The sequence below is a fragment of the Strigops habroptila genome, chromosome 5, assembly GCF_004027225.2.
Source record: "Strigops habroptila isolate Jane chromosome 5, bStrHab1.2.pri, whole genome shotgun sequence".
Classification (NCBI taxonomy): domain Eukaryota; kingdom Metazoa; phylum Chordata; class Aves; order Psittaciformes; family Psittacidae; genus Strigops; species Strigops habroptila.
The window spans coordinates 47,458,576-47,471,462 of NC_044281.2; the positions used below are offsets into that span (position 1 = coordinate 47,458,576).

The following is a 12,887-nucleotide window of genomic DNA, read 5'->3' on the forward strand; positions in this document are numbered from 1 at the left end:
AATTACTACTATTTTTAGTAATAGTAGTGATTACTAAAATATATTTAAATAGCTTTATCATAGAAGAACCTGTGTAAAACTGGTTTCTGTTGTCTTTCTGAATTCTTTCCAGAGAAATTTTGCATTGCAATGCAGTGTCTTTTGTTTATCACGGTATCAATTATTCTTTTATGTGGTATCACATCTATGACTTCACTGTATATCAGCCATAATAACCAAGGATCTGAATCTTTGCATTGTTACGGGAAGGGTAAAAAGAGGGTAAAAAAACCACCATATGACCTTCTTATTTAAACCAAAATGTTCAAATAAACAAAATGTTTACAAAGTGTTACTTTGCCTACACATTTTCTTACCCATTTTTTATTGTTGATTTACGTTCTTAAGTATTGCACCTTAAATTTGTCAAGATCCAATTGAACTCTAATCCTTTTCCTTGGTGTACTAGATAATTTGCACTGTAGGTTATGTAGCTTAAATGAGACTTCCTCTACTTTAAATAGAAAAACTCCATCCAACATAGCACAGATTTATTAGATTTCTTTTTTACATTGTGGTGTTAATTACTGAGAAACATAAAAGAAACTACTGGTAGTGTCCATCATGTATGTTCTTATGCACTGGAGTTGCCTAAAAATCAGTATGTCAGTAGCCTGTTGTCTCCTGCATGATAGCTGCCAATTTATCAGAAATTGGGAAGTGCCATTTAAGTGTTTCTCAGGTTCAGATAACTGGTACTTGTGAAATAGCTACTAGTGTCAGTAATCCTGTTCATCATTAAATTTTTTAACTACTGCAGAGCTTTGCAAAATTGGCTTTACAGAAAGTCATTCATTGCTTTAACAAATAGGGGTATCATTTGGAAAGTCCAAGCCAGATTGTGAACAAGTATGTCAAGAGCAGAAACATAGCTCTGCTGAGGTACCTGATTAATTTAAAACATCATAGATAATTTAATCTGTGTATGCAGTAGTTATCAAGAGAAGAACATGAAATTAATGCTTCTGAAAAGAGGTATATATGCATCTTCTTGTGCGACATTTATTTTAATATTTTAGAATAACAATGCATTATTGCCTGTTGCTAGTATGGTTGACCTGTGCAGAGAGTGTTAACAGATATTTAAATATAATTTTATATAAAGTCACAGGTACAAGTAATCTAGCATTAATTGAGTAACAAAGAAAGGAGAACTTTAGTGATAGTTGGATTTGTGATGGGGTGTATCAATAAGCATATAAAATGTTCGTTTCCTTCCTTGGTAGTTTGGGGTGACTTTTTTAAGCACTTCAGTTGAAAACACAAGGTATATTATATTTACAAGGTAGATGATTTGTATCTAGTAAATTGTATCAACTAACAGGCATTTGAAACAATGTACAATTTAATGGATTGTTTTTTCTGAAACTTTTGAGAAAACATTTTAATTTTGGTAACGTGACTTTTTAAGGCTCTAATTATGGACTTGTGGTAGAGCTGCAAAACATGGGTCAATAGTTGAGTTCAATATTGCTGAATTTAATGTTTAACATCTTTAGTTGGGATCAAAGATAATGCTACGAGAGAGAAGTGAGATGTCTGTGGGACTGACAATGTATTTGAAAGAATCTTTATTGAAAGATGATTGTTTTAGTCATCTGTTTCTCCTGATAAAGTATTCTGTTGTTCTTATTCCACTTGTCATCTATATCAATATGTAACTATATATTTTTTTATTTTTCTTTTGAAATGTATAATCTTCTGCTTCCAGATCCATTTGAAGCTTTCGTAATTTTTTCTATTCGACATGAGATCAGAAAAATTGATCTTCACAAACGTGACTACAGCCTCTTAGTTCCTGGTTTAAGAAACACAATAGCACTTGATTTTCATTTCAGTCAGAGTTTACTGTACTGGACAGATGTGGTAGAGGACAAAATTTACAGAGGCAAGCTCTCTGGAGGTATGAGTTTAATCTTTGATTTCTTAATAGAACAACTACAAGTAGAGGGTGTTAGACCTGATAAATCATAACTGAGCTACCATTCACAGAAACAGATTTTGTGATGACATTCTGCCTTTAAAAAGGTGTATATCTAAATTCTACTTGATGTAGAGCTAGAAAAAGACTCTTTAAACATTATAAAGTTATAAAAGTTTCCTCTTGCAATAGTGTATAGGGAGAAGAAAATGGCAGTTGCGAAGGGCTGATGCTTCTTCCTGTTCCAATGAGTGCAATATTGAATTTTTTTTATTATTATTAATTTTTTTTGTAATTTAGCTTCACCTTCTTAGAAAAGCCTAAGAATTTACCAGATGTCTGATAATTTATCTGCTCTCACTAGGTGAAAGATTTTGCTTCATAATTTTTTAGCATTCAGAAAGACTTGTTCTTTGCCCTGGTGACATAATTATGGCCTGTAACTTGATATAATCTCATATTTACAAAAGCATTTCTAGAAAATGTTCTTTGTTGAAGTGTATATTCAGGTGTTTTCATTCCTGCATGAACTAACAGCATAAGCATGTTTAACTTGCTTCTGTAAAAGTTCACGTATTCATTTATGCATATGTTCTCTAATACCTTTAGATTTTGTTTTGTGGGTTTTTTTTCTTCTCCTTAATAGATGGTATTAGATCCAGACCCAGAGAGAAATATCCTACAATGTTAAGTATATAAAGACAGCCAAAGACTTGCTACTTTTCATTAATGTCTGTGGTGTTTGTATGAAACAAGTAAGGTAGTCTGTTATTGTCGTGCTGTATCATAATCACGCTGTACCAGAACCCAAGTAATTTCTGTGCTGTATTAAAAAAATAAAATAAAATTTACTCCCTCAGTCTTGCAGCTGTCAAGAACTGTCAAGAGTTGCATTCGCAAGAAGCACTTCGCCATCTTGGAAGTCCTGAGGGTTACCAGGGTGCTTCTGTAGTTGTCCTTTATGTGAAAAATTTTGAGACCCTCCAGGGAAAGTACTGGTAGGGAAGAGCTGTTAGTAGATAGATAGTGACTAAGTAAGGCTGTTTGTTTTAGAGCTTTTCAGAATATGTAGTCCAAACAGGGTTCTCCCTGTCATTTATATCTTCATCACAATCTGTAAGTTTTCACTTTTTCTGATTGAGAAAGGACTGAAATAGAGCTGCAGGAGTTTTGTCTGTCTAGTCACTGGGAGGTGAAGCATGAGCACATACTTCCCAGGTGCTGCAAAAGAGGTCACTGGTAATAAGGCAGATGTACATCTTCCTGTGTTACTATGTGTGTGATCTCTGACCTTTATTGAAAGTTTAAGAGCCTTACTTATTAAAGCATCAAGCAAACATTTGATTACTGTAGAAGGAAGTTTATTTGTATACTGCTGAAATTGTACTTCTTTGCAGCAGTCTATCACATTTGTAAAAAAAAAAAAAAAAAATCACATTGAACAAGTATTATCATCCATCAGATTAATCAGCAATTCTCTCCAAGAGCATATGATAGACATGTACATCCATGTTCACTATATCAGACGCTATTAGTTCTTTAAGACAAGGTTTCCCCCCCACCATCTTTCTTTGTTTTGTTTTGTTGTTTTTTTTTTTAAGGTGTTAGTGCCATCGAGGTGGTAGTTCAACATGGCCTGGCCACACCTGAAGGTCTCACTGTAGATTGGATTGCAGGAAACATATACTGGATAGACAGCAATTTGGACCAAATTGAAGTAGCAAAACTAGATGGCACTTTGAGAACAACATTAATAGCAGGAGCTATGGAACATCCAAGGGCTATTGCTTTGGATCCCAGATACGGGTAATTATAAGAAGATTTTTTGTGTGTGTGTTGCAGAGTATTTTAAAGATAGAAGTTTAAATGTGAGACGGTTTTATTTCTTTTCTTTTTTTTTTTTTTCCCCTATGAGTTATAGTTCCTAACTTATTTTTAATGGTTCTTGAAAGCATATTTTGAGTGAAATACAATGCATTACTACTGTGTTTTGTGCCAATGAAAAGGGTTAAGAAAACCTAAGTTGGGGGTTACAGGGATCTGTTTGTTGGCAAGTTACTTCTCTTGCTATGTGGTTGTTTATTTTTTTTACTGTGGATGATAGTAACTGGAGCCTTTGGTCTAACCTTCCTGTGTGGTTAATGGACAGATGTAGGTATTGCCAAGGTGATTCATCTCATTTAGAGATTGAGATTAGGTTTTCTTTTTGCTGGGCTTATAAAAGTACAGTTTAGAGGTTACTGGAACACTAAAGGTTGAGCGAGGTAAATCCCACCTTTTGTGTTTGGTTCTTCATCTTTAAAGTGAAGATAATACTTGCCAACTTCTGTCAGTATTTTTTCTACCTATTCCTAAAGAATAGTCTATAAACTAGAATATTATTCATCATAAGCACCTGAGTGTAGTAGATTCAAATGCGTACTACCATAAATATGTATTGTATCTAGTGCCTGTCATAATTAAATGTTTCTAATAAAAATTAGAATATTTTCATAATATCAAAAAAGATCTTAATTAAAACAGGTCAAGATTGTGTGTTTCAGAAAAGTATGCTTAAACTAAAATACTGCCTGATTTTGGTAATACAGGAAAACAGTTTTTATTGTGTTAGCATAAGGTATAATTTTAACAATCATCAAACATGTAAAGGTATTTCACAATTCTGTTTGAAAATCTTCACAGTAAAACAAAGCACCAACATTAAAGCTTTGCTTAGGGTATTTTTACTTCCTTTTACAATTAGCCTCATATTTTGGCAGAGCAAAAATGACCCATATACACCATTTATATTCAAATTTAAGTGAATCGACTTAAGTTGTGGAATAGAAGTGAAACTGTTCATGGAACCCTTAAGTCCCTGTTGACCCAGGTGTCAGTTCTGATTCTGTATTGAAATTCAGTCCACCACTACAAAAATGTTATGATTCTTGGAGTTAGAGCAGTGTTTTAAGGCTATATGAAATTGCAAACTCATTACAAAAATCTCATTATACAATATTGTGTATAGCTGGATCCTCTTAGAGGGGCTAAAAGGTATTGGTCAGGAGCTACATCCTCTTCTTACAATTATTGTTCTTGGAAAGGGGAAAAAAAAATTGGCCAACAATAGTATGAATTACAATGAGTTTGCAGTTACGATATTCAGCTTTGCTCAGGAACCTGCTATGGTCTATTATGTGTCTTCACTGAATATTTATTTCAAAACACAGCTTTAGGCATAAAAATAAAAGTAGATAAAGTTCCCAGATTCTGGAACCTGAGGTCCCTCCTGGACCTAAATTCTGAATTAGGAGCTATATGCTTTAACAAGTAAGTACACTGGCCTCTCAATTCAGATGCTAGAAAGCTTATTTACAAAGTGCATTGCTTATCTATAGAGATCTGTAAAAAGAAGCATCTTGTTGGCAGAAGAATTGGCAGATAAGTTGCTCAAATTAAATGGTTGGGAGGAAAAAAAATCAAATCATCACTCTTCCTGAAACTGAAGTCTTAATCTGCCTTTTGAAAAGCTAGAAGCAATTGCATGCTACATTTTGTTAGAAATGAGAGAAGAATAAAATCTTTGAACACAGATGGGAACAGCTCCTCAATCTTCTCACAAATAAAGATGAACAGACACTGATGATTCAGAGTGGATGGTTGTGTTGGGATAACAGATTTGTGCAATCCTAATGGAGGCACAGCTGCTGAAGCTCTACTCCATCCTGCAGTGAGGCTGAGCATGTATTCTTAGTTCACACACACAGAGATGCATGTATAAATAAACATAAACGTGTGGCCACATAGGTCTGTGCAGGTGGAAACTCTCAGCACAGACAAATGAGCAGCACCAATGGTCTCATCCTGTTAACTGCTCTGGCTGTTAAGGATGAAGGTCTTTTAATGGGAAATATGTATGTGTAATGTGAATTCCTCCCGTAGCTGAGTTTAGACAATCAGTCTAGCCAATGGGCTGCCCAGCTGCTGGATCCAGCACATCTGAGCTGCCAGTGTGGCCACCCCACACTGTCTGCTAGTAAGGATCCATCACACACACTGCTGTAGCTGGATGTAGGCACCCAGTCCATCCAATAGCTAGCCCTGGATCCTCGCTGTCCCCTGCTGCCTCCCAGAAGGAAGTACATACAACACTCACACATACAAATGAGTGTCTTGGGGCCCAGACCTCACAGTCTCTCTGCCAGTTCACCTGCCCCTCCCCGATCCCTCTGGTATCCAACATTCCCAGGTGCCTTGTTTATGAAGATGCATGCCTACATCTGACTGCCAAGCCACTTAACACACCAGTCAATCTGGCTTTCCCCATTGCCAGCAATCACATGCTGACATGCACAGTCTCATCACTCTGTTTGCTTGCACCACAGACGTGTGACCTGTCATCACAGGTCGCTCTCGCCCTGTGACCTGGCTGTCTGGCTTCAGCTGCTGGCACAAGGCTGTCTGTACACACAGCATGAACACAGAGAAGAGACCCTCACCCAGGGAGAGAGAAATGGAATTTGGTAGAAAGACAGGCCTTTTTATACACTTATCCCTTGTTATTTAAATATAGATTGTGCTACTGTTCACAGGCACTAAATGGAGAGCCTTTATTATATATGTTCAGGACTGAGGCTGGCCAATGTTACTTGTCGAAAGTTTTGTTGCAGTCTGACTCTCTGCACTTAGCTCTTTACAACTAATCAAAAGTTTTCATATCAAAGGCATTCTTAAAAAAAAAAAAGTTTGTGTTTAAAATTTAATAAGGTAGGAACAGTTAAGAGTGTATTTTGGGCCTTTTGATGACACTGCTTCTGTTACTTAAGGAACTTCTTTGGCTGTACTGGTGAAAGCTCACCTTATTGGAAAAAAAACCACAGATAGTACATAACTTAGAGAGGCTACAGTACAACATATCTCATGATTGTTCTCATGCTAATAAAGAAATACTACCTCCATGTTACCCTGTTAGTTCAAGAAATTTATATAGTTGCCCACATTAATCGGTTTATTCCTTTCATTTGAAACACGTGACTGAACTTTTTTCTTTGTCTTATTTAATAATTTCAGTTTATTCTTCTTGTTTTAATATTTTCTTATATCTGTTTTCATTTTCCTCTCACCAGAATTCTGTTTTGGACAGACTGGGATGCAAATTTTCCTCGCATTGAATCTGCTTCCATGAGCGGAGCAGAACGAAAGATCATATATAAAGATATGGATACTGGAGCCTGGCCTAATGGCCTTACTGTAGATCACTTTGAAAAAAGAATAGTATGGACAGATGCCAGGTAAAGTGATAACAGCATTCTTATTATCTGTTTATATATCCTTATTCTTACATACAGAAATGTGAGCTGCATTGTAAATGAAATGTAAGTTATTAGGTATGTAAAGAGTCTTGTGTGCAAATATACAGTATGTACATTTCTTTAGTTGTGTTACTACTATGCATAATTTCTTCATGGTCTGTACCAGCAGACCTTAATGGCTTTGACCAGGCTTCTTGGGCACCTTCCACTGCACTCCAGCCTATGGTCTCAAGAGTCCATTTCAGCTCAGCCCTGGACCTGACCCCCTGTCCGAGTGACACTGCCAGTCTCCTGCCTGGCCACAGCACTGCCTGGCAGTGGGCCTTCTTGGTCCAGTCCTGTCTCATCACCATAAACTTTTCAGGTGATTTGGACTACTGGTTGAACCGGGCTGCCAAACTCCTGGGGCCTGCTCTGCTCGCCTTGCCCCGGGGGTGGTGGGATGTGCCTCTCAACAGTGAAGCCTCTGCCCTGCCAGCTGTGGTATCATCCATGGCTCCTGGCCTTAGCATTCATACATTTGTCCTCTCTGACACTTACACATGGAAGACCCAAGCTATTTCACTATTTTTTTCTGTAAGTTCATTTGAACGGAAACTGTTTTTTCTGCTGTATTTTCACAGCATGGAGGTAAATTTGAATTTAAAAACAGTATATAAGCAAACCAGTATTTCATATCCCCAGTTAAATAAAGTGAACTAAATCATCTCTGAAGTTAATGATTGCACTTTAATCATTCTTTGGTCTTATCAGTATGTAAGAGTAAGGTTTTTATACATTTTGCATAATACCATAATGGTTGTGTTGATTTTTATTTTATTTTTATGTAATCGTAAATCTGGGATTATCTTGCAGGTCAGATGCCATTTATTCTGCATTATATGATGGAACCAGCATGATAGAGATTATACGGGGTCATGAATATCTTTCTCACCCTTTTGCCGTTTCTTTGTACGGGAGTGAAGTTTATTGGACAGATTGGCGGACTAATACACTTGCAAAAGCCAATAAATGGACTGGCCAGAATGTCACTGTAATACAAAAGACAAGTGCTCAGCCATTTGATCTTCAGATATATCATCCAAGTCGTCAACCACAAGGTAACTAGTTATAGAATAATTAATTGGGGGGGGGGGGGATTTAATAATTTAATGTACAAATATCTGTATGTGAATTTGCCTTGAACTGTCAATTCTTAATTAAATGTTGTATTCAGCACTAGTGTTCCTTGAGTGGTAATAGAATATTTATTCAAACCAGAAGCTTTATGGGATCAGTGTCTCTGAATATTGCCCATTTGGACTCTTGTTCTTGATCTGCTACAAATCTAGTGCAGAACCACATTTAATTAAAAGGTCCAACTTATTTTTTTAACTTTAACAAAATAGACTAGTAACTAGTCTGACAGAAGGAAAAATAACAGTGTTCGCTGTCTTTCTCTTGTGAATACAATTTTTAGTTGTAAATATTAACTTTGTGCTATAATATGCCTTAATTTATTCATTCACTTGTCTGTCTCTATTTGTTTTTCAGTCTTCTTGTTCACTTTTAGGACTGCATAACATAGCTGACCGCAGTGGTGGATTCTACTTTTCTACCTAAATAGCCGCAACTGGGTGTTGTCCATAAACTGGCACTTTTCCAAAGCATATCCTGTTCCCTTAACAGCTTTTATCTTAAATAACGTTTACAATTTTCAATTTCAAATTAACACAGTATGTCTTTCATGGGAGAATGAACTCGACCTGCTGGAGGCATGAGTTTGGAGCTTAAAACTTCAAGAAGCATCAAAACTTATTTTTGGTGTGGGTAACAGTCAAAACTGAAAGGAAGTTCACGGTGTATGCATTGATTAAGTAATAGGAAATTCTTTAATTATTTCTTGATGCATTATTTTGTAACTTCTAATTTCCCATTTTCATCTGTATAAAGCTTATCTCTTCATGTGTATATATTTCAATTTCAATTTTTTACCAGCTTTTGTAGTATAACATCTATTTATACCAGAGTACTGCTGTACAACTATGATAAGTGCATAGGTCTTGTCATTAGGTAGACAGTACAACAGTGGTTGTGTATTTAGTAATCTTCAGCTACTATAATTTAAGATAAAACTGTATCAATCTTGAAAATGAAAACTGGCTAGATTTTATCTATCTGGTTTAATAAAATATTCTATTTAATTCTTAATGAAAAATACAGGAACCTGATAAAACTTAGCTCGAGACAGATTTACAATGTCTGGCGCATAGGTAAAAAGACTAACGATTTTCTTATAAGTTCAGCTGAAGCTTTAAATGATTTTTATCGCTGAATAGTGAATCACTCATTGAGATAGCACATATTTTGTCAAGAAAGTTATTGATTTAAGTAGCCATAAGTGTGAAGATTCATGAGGACCAAGAAAGAAATTGGAGTATCACGTTGGTTGCACATCTAGTATTTTTCTGGAGTATAACTGTATTTGTTACTTCTCTGAGAGTTATGAGGATTACAAATACAGAGATTTTATTTAACTGATGTAAAATTATTTTCCACTCTATATTTTCTGACTTCAGTTATGGCAATATATAGACTGTACCTAAGCATGTTGCTAATAACATAAGTAATAATTAAATCCAAAGGAATTCTAGAGAGACTTGGCAAATTTTGCTGTGATTTCATCCTGATACCTACCTGTTGGTAGCACCCACTGCTACTGATCCAAACCCATCTTCCTGCCTTCCCTCATACTTCCTTTTTTCCCCGATTGCTGTCCAGTTGAGGAGAGATGAATCCAAGATACTGAGTATATACAGACAGCTGGCAATGTTCTTCTTCCTAACAGTTATCTCCACTTCTACAGTCATAAAAAGGAGAATTTTAATTGGGCTTTATAGTTCCTCATTTTCTGACTTCTTAAATGTTGACCCCTTCGAAGTCCCTGTATCCCTGGCTTGGGAATCGTAAAGGTTAATGGAAATAGTTGGAAAGATTTGGTAGATAGTAATTTGCCAGGCATTCTTGAGCTTCTGAATCAGACTATTTGTTTTGTTCAATGTGAAATAATGATATGAGGTCTTTAGTTTAAGAGTAGTGACAGGGTAAGATAGGATGCTGAGTAGAAGAAAATGCTCCTGATAAAACTTCTAATTTTGTTGGAAGGACACTTGGAGATCAGTTCTCACAGTGGATCCCCATGTAAAATGAAGAGCTAAATGGAGTGACATTTTTTGATACAACTATAGCTACATTGAAAATATTTTTAAAATTACAAAGCCAAGTATAGGACAGGATGACATTACCATGACATTGGTGACAATTTCAAAACCCATTCTTTGAAATACATACTTAGAGTATTGATCTCAACCATGGCTAGAATGCCAGCTTTCTCAAGATAGTCCAACTCTTCAATATAGCTTTCCTATACATGTGTAGCAAATATTTAATAACTTGTATCAGCCATTGAAGGGAAGAATTAGACCTCTGCATGCTTTTTGTATTTTTATATCAATAACTCATAGGTTATTTGTAAACAAGAAAATAGATCATCCAAACCAGAATATGTAATGATTAATGAATGAGGTGAGTTGCCCTCCTATTGATTATACATAATGTTTAGGTTTACTCCACCAACTGTGTTTAGCTGCCTGCCAGGTTAAACCACAGCAGTGCTATTGGGGAAAACCTGGGTCAACTGTTTGAGGATTCAGTCAAGCTGGCCCTGCCCAATCAAACTTTTATGTGCTATAGAAGGGGATGATGTCATATGTCACCCAGGCAAATGGGTGGCCACGGAGAAAGGTGTCCAGTACCTGAGGGAATTAGCTATGCTGGAGGTGATTTCTGATGGCCTGGGCAATAAGCAGTTATCCAAAGATCCAGATGGAGTCAGGTGCCCACGACTCATGTGACAGAAATTTGTACAGTGCACTGTACCAGCTACTAGGAAGAAAATTATCCCAGCTGAAACCAGGACAAGGACACATCTGGGCCATATCTAGCTATAAAGCTATAGCTTTGAGCTATATAAGCTCTGGGGATGTGCCCTACAAAATACAGATGCTAAAAAAAAAAATAGAATGTTCTTATTTTGATACATAACAAAAGACAGTGACTTAATTTGTATGTGAATCTAGGAAAGTAAGAAATACTACTGGAGGATGACCACCAATTAGTTACAGAATGTTCTATGATTTCCGGATAGGAGATCATGGTAATAGAAACAACTTTAAAATTTGTATCACGTTTACTTGTTGGTTTTTTTTGTATTGAGAAATCATGCTTTGTTTTTCCTGTCACCCAGGGTTTGTAGTTTCAGTAAGCTATTCAGACTGTTTTGTTAGTCAGTTCTGAGCAATCTTAATTTAAAAACATTAAATCCTGACTATTTTGTGTGGCTTTGTAAATGTGTTAGAACCAAGTTCTGCATTATTTATACATAGAAAATGGGATATAGCTCTAATGTAAATGAGTACCAGCAAGCAGAATTCTGCCTGCACATTAGTAGTCAAAAGATTTGAAGAATGCTCTCTAATAGCATGCATTGGAAAAAAGAGAGCAATGAATACAACTCACTGTTTGTCATCGTGCTTAGACTCACCAACTACTGTGATAAGGACTCTTAGTGAACAACTAATCTGCCTTGCAGTATGTGATGTTGTCAGGTTACGTTTTCTGATGGTTTTATTTTAAAATAATAACGAACTTACATTAAAGAAGAGTATTGATGTTTTTCAGTGGATGTCAAGTTCCTTGGGCTTTATTGCTTCTCATCTTAGGAGAATTTACTTTTTAGGCCAGGGTACAATCCTAGCAAAGCTGTCTCACTTCTGGGTAAAAGAGTGTAGGCCCAGGATCTTAAAATATGGGTGGAGTAAATACACATCTCTGCACACCTCCTTCAGGCAATGTTTTTTGCTGTTTTTATAATGAATCCCTTCCTAATCTTTGGATTTTGAGGAACTGTTTTCTGTATTTGGTGTTTTCACAGTTGCAGTAGAGTTCCCATTAGCCTTTTTTTGCTGTCAGAAAACAACCAACCAACTAACCAACTATTTTCTGTTTGGACTGGGGCCAGGCAGTGTCTTCAGGGAGAGACTACAGCCTGGGAGATGTGAGTCAGTATTCCATAGTCACAGATACCTTGGCCTCAAGGCAAGGTATAATCTGTAGAAGAGTTTTCAGCTGTTATTTGCCAGAATCAAGAAGATCAAAAATCAAGTTGTGTAATTGCAGCTTTTATTTTATGATGTAGGCAACATCAGATTCCGATTTATGTTGGCCTTTTGGGCTCTAAACTGTTGTCTTTCAGTGGAAGCAATTTCTTTCTATAAATTCCCAGTACCTAGCTTTGTTGGAGCTAGGGAAAAATGGTGATACTATGTGATTAGCTCTTAATTTTTCTTCCAAATTTGTAGCAATTTTGCAATAAATGAAAGAAGATAGCATGCAGCTTAGAATTCCAAAATAACAGTAGATTTACATTTCAAAATGTCAATATAAATATAGCACTGAAGGACATTTTGTACTCTCAGCTCCATAGGTATATATCTGGGTCACCTATGTACGTGAAAGATTATTAGCTTTTAAAATATAATATTCAGCTTAGTTTGGTTGAAATAAAATAGAGCAGAGCTAAATTCCTGTAGCCTAAA

The 12,887-nt window shown here is 36.1% G+C and overlaps 1 protein-coding gene across 10 annotated transcripts in view; it reads left to right on the forward strand.

Moving 5' to 3' along the window:
- The window catches only part of LRP1B (LDL receptor related protein 1B), a 752,766-nt gene that overhangs the window by 521,724 nt on the left and 218,155 nt on the right, over positions 1-12,887 (forward strand). For all 10 annotated transcript variants that reach the window (XM_030487472.1, XM_030487474.1, XM_030487475.1 and 7 more), the window contains 4 exons: positions 1,751-1,942; positions 3,562-3,766; positions 7,066-7,230; positions 8,107-8,351. In XM_030487472.1, the coding sequence (XP_030343332.1) occupies positions 1,751-1,942; positions 3,562-3,766; positions 7,066-7,230; positions 8,107-8,351 (807 nt within the window). The remainder of the gene's footprint in view (positions 1-1,750; positions 1,943-3,561; positions 3,767-7,065; positions 7,231-8,106; positions 8,352-12,887) is intronic.